Source organism: Poecilia reticulata, chromosome 1, assembly GCF_904066995.2.
Source record: "Poecilia reticulata chromosome 1, P_reticulata-male-v2, whole genome shotgun sequence".
NCBI lineage: Eukaryota > Metazoa > Chordata > Actinopteri > Cyprinodontiformes > Poeciliidae > Poecilia > Poecilia reticulata.
The window spans coordinates 24298535-24316150 of NC_088830.1; the positions used below are offsets into that span (position 1 = coordinate 24298535).

The window sequence follows — 17616 nt, forward strand, 5'->3', positions numbered from 1 at the left end:
TTCATTGCATAGGCTTATTGGAACTGACTTTTTAACTTATAAATGGGCTACCACAAGGTATTATGAAGACCTATATTTATATTGCCATCCAGCCCAGGAAAAAGGGTGATAAAGAAGGAAAAAATAAACTTCAACTGAGAATAAAGGCTAATTTTCTAGGTCTTAAGCATTAGCCATTAAAAACACTATTAGAAATATTTTCCACATTTTTAATATCAAACTACTATCAAATGCATTGCTTGAGGTGTTTAAAACTGTTTTCAGTACCTGGATTTGCAAGGGGCGGTCTACTCTGGGGTCCCCCAGGCGGATGAGAGGCAGCATTATTTGGTGACCCATTGTTGTTTCCTTGGTGCAGCATGTGACTTGAGGGCTGGCCATGGTGAGAATGATGGTGCATGTGGTGAGAGTGATTGTTGTTATTATTGATCATTGCTACTGCACCATTCTTGCTGGGTGGCGGGACGCTGTTGCCTGGGTTGTTATTTGGATTGTTGCGATCCCACATGTTGACGGTCTTGCTGTAGGCGTTGGGATCACCCCAAGTTGATGTTCCATCATCGATCTCCATCTTCCGGCGGATGGAGGGAGGAGAGGGCTCCTCCCAACCGGTGGGCTCCATGCCCGGCTCCTGCTTGCTAACGTTTCCCCAGCCAGGGTTGCTTTGCTTCACCGAGCCAGGACCACCCCAGGAACCAATGCTGACACATCCTCCACTACCAGTGCTGCTGCCACTGCTGCTGCTTTCCTGGGGCTTTGCAGAGCCCCAGCCTCCCTGCACTGGGCCATTGGCACGTGGGGTTTCTCCCCAGTTGCTGTTGCTCACAGCAGGAGTAGGTTTCCCCCAGCTCCCACCTCCTCTGATTCCTCCTCTCGGGCTTTCATTCCATCCACTGCTTTCTCCATTACTTCCTTCTCCTTCCCACATGCTGCTGGAGGAACTATTTTTCTTCATGTCTGGGGCCCCCCACTCGCCTGTGGTAGAACCACTGGAACCCCCATTACTGTTGCCCCAGCTATGGGAGTTTTTGGGGCCTTCTCCCCAGCTGCTAGGCTTGTTTTTTATCATGCCATCATCCCAGCTAGATGATTTCTCATCAGAACCCCAGGATGAGCTGTCCTCATTTTTAGGACCGCTGGTAGGTAAAGGGTCTCCCCACCCACATGCTGTGCCATTTGGGGCTTTGGTTGCTGAAAGTGGGGGGTCCCCCCATCCTGATCCAGTTTGAATCGGCTGAGGTGGAGGAGCGCCCCAACCAGAGGAGGATGATCCTTCACTGTCCATTTTTCCTCCAGATCCAGGCCTCTGGCTGGGCCCAATGTTTGGGTTAATAGCACCTCCATTGGTTGATGAGGGTCCACCATTAGAGCTGGAGCATGCCATGGTGTCTGAGCTGCTAGTGCTCTTCCCATCATCAGAATTGGCTTCTTCCATCTCCCACACAGTGTGCTGCCGGATGGGGGTCTGTCCCCAACCCGAGTTACTCAGCACTCGGGGGTCTAGGTCCTGCCGGGGGAGCAGAGGGGCAAATTCCATGCTGGAGGACCTGTCTCTGCATCGGGATCGCCCTTCACTGCTGTCTCCGCTATCCTCACTCGCTGGAGCTGTTCCTGATTGTTTGCCCCATGAACTCATTTGCTGATCCTGGCCTGGACCAGAATTACCAGCATCCACAGAGTCCCAGCCTTTGGATATATCCCCACCTCCAGAGGACTTCCCCCAGTCTCCCCAGCCACCACTGCCACTACTTCCACCGCCACTGCCTTGGCGGCCCCAGGCAGAAAGGCCTCCAGAGGGAGATGAGTCCCAGCCTGAGTCTTTTGGAGACTCTGTCGGCTTGTTTTCTCCTCCACCCCACACAGAGCTGCCTGTTGTGTCCCCACTGAGCTGGGAAGACTCAGTGGGTGAATGACCACCCCAGCCAGTAAGACCGTGGATGGGGCTCATAGGCTCCTGAGCTTGTTGTTGTTTAGTGTAGTTTGGTCCATCAGTGTTAAGGTTAGCAGGCTCCATATTGAAAGATAAGTTTTTGTTGGTTGAAAGGTGCTGCTGATCATTGTCATTACCACTCATCATGCTGACCCAACTCCCCCCACCAGTGTCCGCATTCCCGTTTCCCACATTTCCATTTCCATGTATGCCTGGTGGGAGGGACGAAGAGCTGGGGCCATTAACACCTCCCGCACCACCTTCATGTCCCAAGACAGGCCAGGCCGATGGGTTGGCATTGGGGTTGAGGTTCAAGTTAAAATTCGGGGATCCCCAGTTACTGGGGGCTGCTACTCTTCCACCATTCATGCCATCTTGTTTCCCATCTGAACCCCAGCCTCTACTAGCTGCTAACGTGCTGGTTGACACAGGCCCCGTCATCATGGTACCGTTTGGTTTGAGAGAGTTATAGTGGGCCTGCTGGCCAGTGGCACCTGCGGCCATACTCAGAAGACCACTCCTACTTCTAGAAGCGACAGCACTGGTGTCTAAGTTAGAGGTAGCTGAGCCCAAGGAGCATTCTGGGTTTGATGGCTGGCCAGAGTCGATATTATGCTTAATGGATGGCCAAGCTTCTGTATCACTTCCGTCAATAATCACTTTGTCCCAATTGTTGGCACTGGAAGGTCCGTCAACAGGTATTGAAGTGCCCCAATGAGACTTCTCATACTGGGCACCAGAGCTGCTCAGTAGGGATATGTCTGAGGGAAGACAGACAAAAGAACGTCATTAAGGAGACATCACCTTAAGAGATGTACAAGGACATGAAATAATAATGGTGAGGAATTCCAATAAATACATAAATTGGGAATAATAATGGAGATTAAGAATGTAACAGAATGTCTTGACACAAAATCAATCAATGCTGAAAAGTTAAAAAAAAAATCTTATGAGAAAAGCTGTCTAGTTGTCTAGTGTCTAGTCTAGTGTAGCGTAAAATTATTTGCTGAATATTACAATATCATCACATTTTTATCAGTTTAAAGGACAATAGCAGTCCATCTAAACAAACGTTTACATTATCGGACATTAGGGTTCAAATCCACAGCACCTGTAATGTAGCCCATCAAATATTTGTAATATTTGGAACTGAAAGGAATTTGCGATTGTAATATTGAAAATAGAAATAACGATGACTGGGATTCAATATATTATACCCTAACAGACGGGATGAAAAATAGGGAGGGAGAATTGTTATATGGCGAAGAGAATGCATCATATTCAATTGAGGAACACCATGTTTAACAGCAAGGTTCACTGTCAGCCTATATTTAGTTGCCTGAACCAATTTTGATCTCCTTCGTTTATTAATCCAAGCTATCTGCCCTGACAGGCAGAGACGGTCACACTGCCACTATGTAAAATTTATCACATAATCAGAATGTACAGTCAAGCGTGTTCCATGTCATATCAACTATGGCATATCCATATATCCCCACAATTGTGCAGTGGACCAAATACAAACACTTAGCAGGCGTCTTCCTCTTCCAAAACCCATCCTTTTAATTTCTCTTGTATAAAATCCTTCAGTTCACCTCTCTTTTAAAACCTGATTCTTCTTTTGTGTCTCATTATTTTGCAGTACGCACATATCAGTTATTTTAATGTTCCTTCAGAGCTAATTTTTTCCTCCCTCTTCTTTCCCTCCCCTCCCGTCCTTCCTCCTAACCCCCAGCAGTATTGCCCGTCAGTCTCCATCGGAGCTTTGCTGGCTGGCCCTGTGAAGGTAAGACCAAGTGGAACGCTCCTCGTTTACTGGAATGAAACCAAGGCGGCTTTTCATCCATCACTCCTTATGCTTCGCCGGTTCCGCTCCTCCTCCAACTACATGGCATTAAAACCAAAAACAGCATCTTACTCCAACTTGTTTTCACTGCCCGCATATAAGTAAGAGAGTAAAATCTATTCAACTAATCCTTTTTTCTTGTTTTTACACAGCAGGTACCTCAGGGTTACTGCAGGTTTGCAATCAGCAGCAAGCAAATTTATGGAGCACAAAAGCATCCATCAGATGGGGATGGGGGTTTAACTAATAATACATTAAGTCAATGGTGTAAAAGGGTAATCAATCATTGGGGGGGCAGCTAATCAATGATCTTATTAATGCTAGTGGGTGAGAGCAGGGAGACTATCGATCCAGTATGCAAACATCAGGACCGCTAGGCCAGCCGCAGGCAACTGAATGGGATAAAATATATAAATATCACCAGCAAAAAGGTCAAAGACGGGAATAAAAACCAGAGAAATGGAGCAGCACTTATTCATCAGATTTCATATGAAATACAGCAGTAGCACAAGGCTCAAACACATCAAGCCAAGAGATGTTATAATTCAAATAAAAAGTGACAAAAGATGGTTCAGAAAATGGTAAAGCAAACACCTCATTCCAAATGAAGATACAAAAAATATCTGCAAGGAAAAAAAAAATATATTCCTCACCGGCTTAACTGTACTGATTGTTTGATCGTTCCCTGATTTAGAAAACACATTACATTTACTTTTTCTCTACCAGAAATTTTCATCTGACAATCGGGCCATTGTAGTCATTTCAAAACAACAGAAACAGGTCAAAATGATTCCCGCAGATGAGGAGAAAATGTTGATTTGTTTGAGGTGTGTGGACTGCTACAGAACTCGTGGAATATTTGTTGCGTTAAGATACTTACATGTAAGGCATAAGGGTAGCACAGAATAAAAACATGTCCTTGTGCATCTCTTGTACCCTAGTGGCATTATTGTTGATATGTAAACCTGCTAACAAAAAATCTACAGTTCAAATCAGAAAAAGGGAACCATATAAAGTGATTATGCTTTTCTCTTTAAATAACATTAAAAGTTTGTAGCTGTTGGTAGTTGTAGCTTGAATGGAAATGGGAGGCTTCAGTTAAAATGATGGTTTTTTTATGAGCACTTAACAGCGATTGCTTTTTACAGCAGCAGTTAAGGACTGTTTACATGACAAACACCTACAACAGGGGCAACCTCTGCACATTAACCTGCACAATAAATACTCAGCCTTAAAAAGGAGCAGAAAAGGCAAACACAAATTGCAAAAGCAAATGAAGTAAATAAAATTCTAGCATTTGTGTCTGCTTTTTAAAGTATAATGATATGAAAATTATATAAAAAAAAGTTACAAGTAGTAAATATTTGATAAATAACAGTGATGAAAAATCCAAACAAATTTGCTCTAATGCATATTAAGAATCTCCATCCAGCTCCAGAACCAATCCCTTTGTGTCCCAACTAGACGTCCCTTAAAAAAAACAAAAAAAAACAATCCCTGATACCTGTTGGTGTGTCATCAGGGACTTTACCCCAGCTGCACCCCAGTGAGTTGTGAAGCCACATTTTCCATGGCCTATTTCTGAGAAACTCTCATATTTTGTTTATCTAATTATTTTAAGATTTAAGAACGTGACTTTCATAGTTAAATACACTGCAGTTCCTTGTCACTGTATGTTATGAGCTTTAAAGAAAAACTGCTTTGACCTGAATTATCAACAAATCATATAAAAAAACAAAACAAAAACAAAAAAAAACAGAGCAAACTTGTTCGTTTAGAACTAAAGCAAACCGCTCAGGATCAAAACAGTCAGCAAGACCACGGCGTGAGCTTAAAGATGCACGTCATCTTCAGAAATAAATCAGAAACCTACACCTATTTGAAAGAATGGATTTTTAACCAATTAAAGCAACATTTAAGGAGGATTTACCTGCAGAAAACAGTTCTGGTGAAATATCTAGGATGTATATAAGATAGATTAAGTGGGACACAATCACATACTGATGTAAACCATGCAAGACTGATGCAATGTAGAGTGGTTTTACAGCATCTATACATAGCATACTGAAGCACTGGACGAGGACTCAAGACATCTCTACTTTATGTTTTATTAGCATAACTAAATAGGTACTTTTTGTTTTTTTGAAATGGAGGCATAATGCTTCCTTAAAGGAGAATATACTAGCTATTACCAAGTTATTACAAATACATACTAATTGCAATTAAATAAAAAAAAATTTGATGCTACCACCTCTTAAAAAGATTTGAGAATCATTTGCACGTGCCATCCTGTTGCAATAAACAGAAGCCAAACAGCTAGTCTTTAAATTTTTTACACGTTAGCATCTCAGTGACTTGTAGGCGTCTAGTTAAAAAAAACACGAATCATGGCAGTCTTTAATACCACGCCATGTTTCTGCTTTCAGCTAAGGTAGCTTTTTATAGCTTACAGACGAGCAAAGAGACAGTTTTATCAGAGCTGGATTGCATCCAAGTTGCTCAGGCGCTGCCACAAAAAGGAAATCTGTATTTGGTTCAGTCAACCCCACACCCAGCCTGCGTCTCTTCTTCCCTCATTTGCACATTCAGTTTTCTTAAGGATGCAAAAATAGGTTACGTGACAGGCTGCCGTTCTTTAATCCCTCCCATCTGATATAACATAAATCTCAAAGAAAGAGCTTACAAAACAAAAGGCAAAGAAGAACCATGAGGAGACGGTGCTTACACTGGTAGAAAGAGAAAAAAAAAAAAGGAGTCGGTCTGAGAGAGAGAGAGGGAGAATGGAAAAATACCCGGAGAAAGGTGCACCAGCTTTTGCACGGAGACATTGCACAGATCCATGAAGAAAATGGGCACGAGCAGACAGCGTGTTAGTATGTCTGCTGCATGGCGCACAAGCAAAGCAGCCTATGAAGGTATTAGCTTTCTGTATCTTATGTAAACAGTTAATCAGAGTATCTGCCGCATGACTGAGCTAAATCTGTTTTCATAAGTCCTTCATCAAATTCCAAAAAGGTCTGGCTAATTCTTAGCAAATCGCTGATTTAAAAGAGCATAAATGCAAGTTGGATGAAAAAAAAAAAAAAAAAAAAAAGAGCTGAAGGCGATTATTCCCATCTAGCGTTTGCAGTCATGTGGAATAATACGCTTCTAGGCTCATTCAGGTTGCAATTAGAAGGGCAGTCTCTGATTATGACCTCTAAATGAACGGATGAAAAAAAGAGAAAAACAAAGGGTTCCTCTATAGCTTCACGCAGTGACCAGGTCTGCCTTTGTGTGCACATATGAGAGGAAGCTTGACTTGTGCATGAATCTGAAGTGTTTTTAGTGATGCACAAACAATCAATGATGATCAAAGATCAGCGATGCCGTGTGCTGTCATGCAGAGCTGAGGCAAAAATAACAAAAGATGAACTTCATATAATGAAGACTTGCTGCCATCACAGAAATGGGCATTCTGCCAAGAAGTAAATGTCGTCCCCTCCCCTTTAAATGAAATGAAACGCTGGGTGACAGAACGGGTAAGGGCAAGGGGGGCGGGGAGGAAGATAGAGGAGAACCTGGGGGGAGGGGATCTTTTATTCAGAGTGGAGGAAGTGGGGAGAGAATAAGAGGAGCAACAAACTGATTTCTTTAGTTTGACACTGAAATCCGGCCCAAGCTCAGCTGTGGAATCCCATAAACCCAGAACCAGAAGCAAGAGGGGGGGACATTTAGTAGTCTTTTGTCCCCCTAATAGACCCTCTTGGCTTCTCACTCAAGGACGGCGTGTACTTGTTTTTCCGGAAACAGGGAGGAAAAAGGGACAGTGAGGGAATGGTCTCGAGAGAGAGCGAGAAAAAAAAAAGCTCATCATTCATGTCTGTTTACCTCTGTTGAGAGACGAGGGAACTTACAAGAGGGGAATCGCGGTGACTTCTCTGGTTTCCCTGACTGAGTTGGCGTTAATGAAGCCACCGGGGGGTTCTCGCACTTTTGCGGGTACGAGTGTGTCACAGCATGAGCACAAGGGCCAATCCATAGCTCCCTGGCTTCATTAGGACCAAGCAGTCATCTGAATATTTGATCACTTTTAAAAACAGGCAAACAACCAAGAGCTGCTGATACAAGCGGACGGCATCAGAGTAGCGGGCGATGTGGACTTAAGAGTTTTATCGCAATGTTTTGTAGTACTATTGTGATAATGAGAAAAATAATAAGACTTTTACTTCTTTCTTAGGTAAATGTATGGCACAGCATTCATAGCGCCACATAAATTATGGGCTTGAAAAACATTTCTATTTGAAATAAGCTTCGTATATATATTTATTTAAAATGTTATTGATATTTATTGATGCTGTTGTTGGAAAAACACGGGAGAACCATAATAAATCAAAATTTGTATCATAAGAAAAGTTTCACAATAAATGACAAATGGTACGATAAATGCTCGCCCCCAACGTCAGGCTGATGTGACATAAGTTGGAACTGTCTGAACTGTTCAGTTAGTCATAGTTTAATTAAAAGCAAGCGCACAAAGATTTAACTGAGAAATTCAAAAAAGAAAGAAAAAAAATCCCAGACACTTAGTTTTAAGTCAACAGGTTGAGGGGGGTGTGGAAGTGCAAATGAAAGGGCTGAGTGTTTAAACAAAGTGACCCTCTGGCTGAGCGCTCTGTCTGGATGACGGGCAACCAGCTGTTCCCGCTGCACTTCCCACACTCCTAACAGACGCCCATTTCAGCACCTGCCGGTGGGAAGCCCGTCTGGACGGCTGCTAGCCACATCCGACCACTTAATGCTCCCAGGTCAGCTGGAGACACGGCAGGAGCGGGTGTGACAGAGAGACGTAAAGGGACGAGGGGGGAGGGCTATCTGTCTGACAAGACAATTGAATGCATTCTGAGGGGTAGAGGTCATGTGAGGGTCTTAAATGGCCTTGAATTTAAAGCAGGTGCCCAAATAGTTATTTGTTGTTTTTTTTTCAGGCTGTTCGACAACCAGCTGGAAGCTTTGAAATTTTTATGTGCTCATCTGAATTTTGAACAGATAAAGTAAAAAATAGAAAAACATCTAGAAGACATTTAAGAAACGAATGCTTTAGATTATTTCATCTATTTAAATGTCCTTTTCTGCGTCAATGGTATCTATGTGCGAGTGTGTGTGCGTATGTGAGTCCGCACGGTTGTTTCCTTGTGATGGACTGATGACCAGAGTGCGCCCTGCTTCTCACCTAACTTATCACATGTTTATCCTTCGAGGGATGGAAAGATGCACAGAAGTTAAACAATGATTGGTTGCATGATAAAAACCCTCGGGTCCCAAATAGGAATCAAAGTTTTAAAACAGTTAAAAAGGTTCAAAACCTCAAAAACTTTCTAGGAAGTTGTTCTGATTGCCAACAGACTGTTCAATGTGACGTAAGAGAAAGACAAGCAGTTAGTCTGACAAACTTGTGGATACTTGTCTCACTTGTGTTTTATATTATCAATGTTGCAGTGGACATGTACGCTTTTTATTGTGTTATATTAAAGGATTGTGTTAATTGTGAAATCTTACTTTGAGAATGTCGTAAATTAAAGCATAATTCTGAAACTTCAAACCACAGGGTTTCTAAAAGGTTTGGGAAATTAAATTTAAGAACTTTTAAATTCAACACCCATGTGAATTACAACTCATAACTTAATATGTTAGTTTAATAACTCACTTAAATAATAACCAATGTCTACAAGATGTGACATTAAATAGTCAAGAAGAGTTCAAATAAAAAACAGACAGCTTAAGTTGCAAGAGCAGGGTGAATGTTTAGACTAAAAAGTTTTCTCTCATCTTCATAAAACTCTCCGTTGCTAGAATAATGAAATTAAGGAAATACACAAACTCTGTTTCTCACACCCTGTCTGACATATTCAGAAAATCTGCATATTTGTGACTTTTTGAAGGCCTTAGATTTAGATTCTTACAAATTAGGCTTCATGTTTTTTAGACCCTGAAGAATGCTTGGTAGCAATCAGAAAAAAACAAAAAACAAAAGCCTGAGTAAATAAAACAGTATGAAAACAGAGAATTTAACTACTGTGTCTTCTCTGTAATTTACAGCCAAACAGTTGGTGCAACAACAAGGCTGCTGGCTGCGGGCTATTAGCTGACAAGAAACAACGGGCTGTGCCTCGGAAGCCCTTAGGACAAAACCACGAGTCTGAAGGAGGGGGAAACTCTGCCACAGGCTGTTTTTCTAGCAGACCCCTGGGAAAAATGAGAGCAAGGTGAAGGCCAAGCAGGACAACAACTGCTGCACTAAAGCATTATAGGTTAATACATCGGACCAAGGCATCTTAACTAGCATTAATCCCACAGGAGAGACATCTTTGTTTGACTTGCAAGGCTTAAACAGTTTACTTCTCTGCTGAGAATAAAGCCTGGAGCCAAACCAAAATCTTGGGTTCCGGCTGAGGACACCATTCAGTCGCAGAGTACAATCGGGAAATACTTTATACATCAACATCCACGGAATTCATTTTCAGCAAATGATCCAACAGATACATAACCAACACACTCCCGAAAAACTATTTTTAAATATACAAGCCTTCAGCAACCGATTAAATAGCATTTAGGCTTCCATTTGAGGCAGTGGCTGGTGAACTGGCTTCATCACAAGAACAGCAGCAACGTAGAGCTCTGCACTGCTTTCATGAGTCGGTGACTGTGCGCGGCAGCTGCTGCAGATCTGTTTACAGGGAGCGCGCTCGGTGTGCTCACAGCAAATGTTCAGCCGGTAATCAAAGGCAGCACAGAGTGGCAGAGCTCTGCTGATCAAATAAAAAGAAAAGAAAAAAAAACAAACAAGCAAGCAAAGGGAAGCTAAACTAAGAAGCAAGCATGGGCTCACACTAGGTCCCACTTAAAGAAATAACCGTAAAAACACAGCGCCGTGCATCATCCCATTCAAGTCTTCAACGGGACAGTAGGCTAATGTTGGAAGATGAAAGGAACCGTGAGCTAATGACGGAGACTGAAAACTCTTCGTAAATTCATGACAACAAAACTGTTGTTTTAAATAATGATGTTTGGTCTGAAAAAGGTTAACGGCAGTGCTAATGTGCAAGAGAAGAGAAGCCGGGCTCTAACACTGATGTAACTCACCACTAAGACATTACTTACAAATACAAACAAACACTTCACAAGGAGCCCCTTGAGGCAAGTTCAGCAGAACTGATCCTATGAGCCAACAGGGAACTCATTAAAAGTCTAGCACTGGCTAAGGAGGTCACAGCATAACTAAACCTCTTCATTTTCACTAGATGACTAACATTTTCAAATGACTTGGTGTAACTTGACAGAAACAATTTTAACATATCGGCAGAGGCGCTTCTAACACAAAGTGCTCATTCCTTGACGTTTTTCTCTGATTGTTTGTTATTTAGATTTTTATGAGACAGACTAACACAAAGCAGTGTATAATTGTGGAGTGGAAACGACAGGATGGTATTCAAAATTCTTTACAAATAAAAATCTTCACATTTTTTAAATATACGTAAGATCAACGCAAGATCAAAATAAAAACAAATTCTGCAGAACCCCTTTTTGTTGCAACTGCAAGCATTGAGAAATATGTTTCCACCAACTTTGCAAGTCTTGACATTGAGAAAATCAGCTCAAGTTAGATCCTATTGGACGGCGAGGCTGCGAAGCCCTGCATCAGATTAATTAAATTTGAGCCTTTGACTAGACCATTCTGACATGAATATTTTTGGATTGAAAACATTCCATTGCCGCTCTGACTGCATGTTTGGAGTCATTATCCTGTAATAGTTGACCTTCCCCCCCCCCCCAAGCCTAAATTAGAAAAACTGAATACGGAATCCAAAAAAATGAACAAGTAATGAAAAAATGCTTAACAGTTAAAACAAATATACACAAATAGGTGAATTAGAAAATGAACGCCCAACATTCAAAAGAGTGACGAATCAAACTGAAAGCAGTTCTGGAAAAAAAAAAAAGCCCACGCACATTAACCACCGAACAAAAGAAATAAAACAAGCGGAAACATAAACCGACTACACTGACACAAACCTGGCTTGTGTTTGCTTGTAGCGGACGTGGCAGAGTTTTGGGTCGTAGCGGATGACGACAAAGACGCTGAGGGCGAAGAGGAGGGAGAGGAAGGAGGGAGGGTGAGCGCGCCGAAGGCTCCTACGGGCAGCGGCTGGCCTCTCTTCAGTAGCTGCTTGTGCTCCTGCTGACGGAAGCGTGGGGGCACCTCTCTGGGCGGATAGCGGCCACTGGCAGAGGACAAGTGGCACTGCTGCAGGGGGGGGGTCTGAGTCAGCACCTGGCTACCACATGGGGGGCCCTTTCCATTGCCAGAAGAAGAGGTTGAGAAGGAGGAGAGGGGCAGCGTGGGGCTGGAGGGTTGGAGGTGGTGAGATGAACCAGGACTGGGCTTAGTGGGGACAGGCTCTGGCACTGGACAGATACAATAGCATTCATTTCAGGTAACAGAGGCAGCAAACTGATGTCAACAGAGTAGAAGTTAACAATCTTGTGTAGAGTTTTGCATTTAGCTTTTCTATGTATTCATACTTTACAACAAAAGAAATTTCAAACCCAAGTGCGTCCTTGTGATATGAAAGTATGGAGTGAATTTGTATTGCGTTCCCAGAGTGAATACATCAAACTATTTAATAAAGGAGCAAAAATTTCAATCTACAATCAGGCTGGATACAAAGTCTCTGTAAAACAACAACTGCAACAGATTCATTTAGGTCTGAGCTTTAACTCGCATGTTTATGTTTCGATTTAAACCGCTCCAATATACCTCTGGCTGTGTGTTTAGTCTTTGCAGTCTAACAGATGATCTTCCAGCCAACATGTTTCACCATGGCGACGGTGTGCTCAGGGTGAGGTCTCAACTGATTAAATCATCTTCCCCGACATGACATGGCAAACTGAAGCAGGACTTTTCAATGTTTAAAACCATTTATGATTTCACTTCCACTTCACAATTGTGCACTTATTTGCATTTTTTAAAAATTAAATTGAGGGACATGAGTGTTTGTAAAGGGACCAAATCTGGAAACGTTCATTATGAATGATTTTGCCAGGCACAATTTATAATTGGATTTGTTTCACTTAATCTGTCGGGTTCGTCTGGATCTTTAGATGAGCTTCATTCAGCCTGCAGTTGAACATGTGTAACAGGGGTTGACACCCTTTGAAAAGGTCAGCTTATTCTGCCAACATCTGTAACTAGCAGAAACCTCCCCTCTTCTTCTTTCAAAGTCCTTTGTTGCACTGCCCTTCATCACACACACAAGCCAAGACGCGTCCTGCTATTGATTGGGCTCGAGTTTGACCCTGTTATTACTGTGACCAACCAGCCAACTAATACGACACTGGACAGAAAAGTGACAGACGGAGCTGTACAGCTACCAACCAACCAAGCAAAGTGATAAAAAGAAAAGGTCTGGCCTGGGCATTGCCTGAGAGTTCAAACCTAAATATCCAAAAGAGTTTAAGGCTAAGTGTAGGGATGTTATAAGTGATTATTTTTAGAATCAATACAATTTTTTCTGTTATTTTAAGCTTTACCATAATCTTTATTATAAAAGAACCACAAAACACTAAGTCCATGTCTCCCACCTTTAGTTGAGAGTCTGCATCATTACCTTTAGAGGCCTACACTGCAGTGCCGGTAATGAAGCACACAGTGACATGAACACACAGGTCAACACCAGCACACTGGAGGCTAAAATGAATTGAGTGCAGAGGTATTCTGCAGAGCCTGCCAAGAGCTTGTCTAAAAGCACGGCAGAAAGTGGAGGCGCTGTCAGGCCGACCACCCTCTGCAGCAGACAAGCAGCAATAATAGGCAGCATAAATTCATAGTTACATTACATACATGTCTCCTCGAGAGATCAAATTCACGTGCCTGAAATAAACTGAAAAATCCAGGCAGACACGCAAAGCGCTCACAGGGGTCTTTAAGTTTTTCAAGCCAGTGAGATCAGTGTCAACCCGAGGCAGAGGGAGAGTTTGCTTCGCTCCAACAGTGTGACCGCCTGTTGGCTTAGAGCTGCAGATGGTGACGCACATTTCTGATTAAAGTCAGCTCAGCCCGCCTGACGTTGTCTTGGCCAATCAGGCAACGGCACGATGAACGCTCACCACCCTACTCCTGTTTGACCTACACTGTTGTCACTCCAGTTTACTCCTCGTTATTCCATCAGCATCTCACCATTTCGCTTGTTTTTCTTTTGGATCCAGCTGCTCTTCTCTGCCCACCTTCTTGTACCATTTCTGTTATTTTTTATATTTTGATCCTTGGTTCCTCTTCAATTCTCTCCCCCAGTCTGTCTGTAATTATTTTTTCAGTTTCTTTCATGTCTCCTCCAAACTCAGCTGGATGTTTTCCCAAGAACAGCCTAATTTTACCTCAATCCGGATTCCTTCTGAAGCAAGGTGGCTCTACTAAATGCTGGAATGGTACATTTTATGAAAATCATCAACCTGTTACACTTTAAAAATTACTCTGGTTTGGAAGAACACAATGTTCAAGACCAAAGGGTCTTTCCTGTAAAATGGAGAAAATAGCCCTCAAGTAGTTTTGGGTAGCATGTTGGCGAAAGATGAAACATTTAGAAAGGAGTGAGTGAAGAAATGCACAAGCAATTCCATGAATCTACTGCTCGTCTAAATTCATAAATGCATGCACTTAAATAATATACAAGCAATGTTTAATTCACAACGTATGTCAACATGCCCAGGTCAATGACACTTAAACCAAAGATTATAAGGCCTATTTCAATCTTTGTTTAGCATTTAAGTCAGTACAACACTGATGAAACTCAATATCAACCCACGGAAACCCAATATCAATCGGCGGTGCATCAACACGTTGGGAGGAGAAAGTATTATATTAAGATCAGGTTATAAACCCAATTAGGTTTTCAGTAGATCACAACTGAACATCAGCTGAAAGAAAAAAAAACCCCTCTTGAATAGAGCTGATCATTTTGTAGGCTTATGGGTACTGACCAGTGGTCAGACAGACGGAAACTAAAAATCTATCACTTTTCATATTGGACATCGCACCACAACAAATCCTACCAGGTTACACTAACTTTGTGCGGGAACTGATATTGAGTGGAGCAACCATTCAGTGTCAGTGAAATCTTTAAAATAAAGTCAGGAGAAGATCAGACATGCAAAAAGAAAATTGGTTTAAATTGTATTTCTATGGCATGCAGGACCATGTTTGTGGTTTATTCAGGTTGAGAAAGTAAAACTTTCAGCAGATTATAGAAAGGGTAAATGTATCACAGCAACATTTTTCTGTCTTCAAAAAAAATAAATAAATAAACCCCTTGTTTATAGCTGATATAAATAACTGATGGAAATCAGCCACAAAATTCTGATTAGTGCATCTCTACACACAATGAGACTCATGATGTTAAATCTATCATGAGATACATAAACTATCTATAATGACAGACTTTTACATAATAATAGTTACAAGACTTTGCCAACAATGGCCATCTAAACTTTTGCACTGTAGTGTAGCATGTAGGGGGGTGAGGGGGGGGGAGCTGCGGCCCTGAAGACAGCTAATTAAATAAGCGCAGGGATCAAGTGACGAAATTCCATTAAACTCTCCTGCTGAGACTTTCTCAGCAACCTTGCGCACAAGTTTTAATTACAGCCTTTCTTGATACTAACTGGTTAATTACACTCTGTAGGAGAAAGTAAGATATAGCACTGTCTCAGGAAGAAAAACACAAATGAGAAACAATGAGTAAAATGGAAATACATGAGAGAATCAGACGTTTAATTGGAAATCCAAGAACAAGGCACAATTGGCAAAGAGATTGTTACAAAAAGAACCAGCTGGCTCCCTGGGCTTAGTGGCTGGTGGTGCAGGTTCCCACATCTCCGCTGACTATTGTCTGCAGAGCCACATTATTATGCAGTCATGTTTGTGGAGGGGGGAGGGATGGACATCGCACGTAGGCTTGAAAGCTCTGCACAATGGTGCAATTCTTAGTCTAAAAATAGCTGAAAAGTTATGAAAGTGACAAAAATACATTTGGTGATGTTTCACAAAAACACATAAAAAAAAAAATCTCTACTGCCATGTGAGAAAATGTTTGCATTCAAAGAACAGGTTAAAAGAAAAGGGGTTTACGAAATACCCATTTTAAAAAATACAAAGGATCAAAATAGTGAAAAACCGAGAAAGAAAAGGCTTGCCAGATTTATGAATTCAACCCACAACAAAAACAGAATAGACTTCAAACTTATTTTGGTTCTTCCTTTTTTTAAACAAAGCAGATCTGGATTATTTGTTTATTTGAACACTAACAGTGCTACTACTTTAATATATATTTAATATCACTACAGCAGAGTAATACTTTGAAATATTGACTTAAAATGTCAAAATTTCATGTTGTGCCAAACTGGGTTTTTTTGTATATGTAAATCCTAAACATAAAAAAACCTGACAGCGAACAAATGAATGAATAGATGGGTGAATTGATGGATAGTAGTAACAATGTTTGATTATCAAAAAGTAAAATGGACAAATGAGAAAATAATAATAAAAAAAAAACATCTGAATGTAATTAAAGTCTGGAAACACTTTTTCTATCATTACATAGTTATCCAGACCTGGAAAATACCATAAAAATCAAAATCCTGTCTTTTCCATATTAAGGAGGAATCCTGAGAAAGAGAAAAAAAATGAGCTAACATTAAACTCATTCCTCAGAAAGAAACAAAGGCTATTATTTGAATTGAATTATCGTAGTTATAAACAACCCAGTGCTGCAAATAAACAGAAAACTAGCAAACCTGTTTCCTTCCTTGAGTCTGAGATTTTAAGTGTATTAGTGTTTATGTGCTGAATTGATCAAATGAGCGCACTGATGAAACGTCCCATCTGTCAGCATCAGCAGAGAACAACAGAAACTCGCCCCTTTCACTTCCACACAAAACGCAGCCAAAATTTCCCACTGCTTGCCCAATCTATAATGAGTGGTTGCTATAGAGACTGACAGTTGCCTAATGCACCTCCATGTGCCTCCTGTGACCCTGGGCGACCCATTCCCATACTTTGCCTATTAATTAGCTCGTCCAACCTTTGTCTGCTGCAAGTTTTTTGTTTTGTTTTGTCTTATAATTCTCCTTTGAGTTTCTTCTGTCCTGTAGGAAACATGAAAAAGTTGCCTCAAGAAACCCCTGATGGTAAGTGAGGGTAGAAAGCTTGAGGTCAGCGCCTGAGGGCAATGAATGCCTCGAGCAACATGCCTTCTGAATCCAAGAGCTAAACTCTACGACTTGAATTTTTTTTAAAAGCTCACATAACGCAGGAGTGCGGTCTTCCACAGTTAAGAGCCCCGGGTTGGTGAGGTAAAAAAAAGTGTTGGTTGCATTGGTAAAACTCCAAAAGAATCTAAAAAGTCTTATAATAAGAAAAACGTGAGGCAGCATTAAGAAATGGAGGTAAAAAATAAAATAAAAAATGGGGGGAAAAAAACCATATTCTTTGTGGTTGTGTACCTACGGGAAGAACAGAAGAGTCCCCGCATGGTGACATGCAGACACTCTTTCAACCTTTCAATAAACACTGCCATTCAAACAAATGCCCCCAAAACACAGCCTGAACTGTCACTCATCTCACTGTGCTGCACGCCATTAATCTGCCTTCCATTTGACATGAAGCAGCTTAATGTTGAGTTGAGGGGTATGTTGGGGGGATGTGGAGGGGGAGGGGCGAGAAGCACTGAATAGGCTCATATATCTGTGGTGTGTGACTGATCATACACATGAATAAACAGAGAGGAAAGCATTGTTTAAATTTGAG

General features: G+C 41.6%; 1 protein-coding gene across 2 annotated transcripts in view; it reads right to left on the reverse strand.

Annotated features, from left to right (window-relative positions):
- tnrc6c2 (trinucleotide repeat containing adaptor 6C2) overlaps window positions 1-17616 on the reverse strand; it is a 58224-nt gene that overhangs the window by 20680 nt on the left and 19928 nt on the right. The window contains exons 4-5 of one of the 2 annotated variants that reach the window (XM_008414836.2): window positions 11829-12221; window positions 268-2691 (exon numbers count right to left, since the gene is read on the reverse strand). In XM_008414836.2, coding sequence (XP_008413058.1) covers window positions 268-2691; window positions 11829-12221 — 2817 coding nt within the window. The remainder of the gene's footprint in view (window positions 1-267; window positions 2692-11828; window positions 12222-17616) is intronic. The other variant, XM_008414846.2, reaches the window with a different exon arrangement.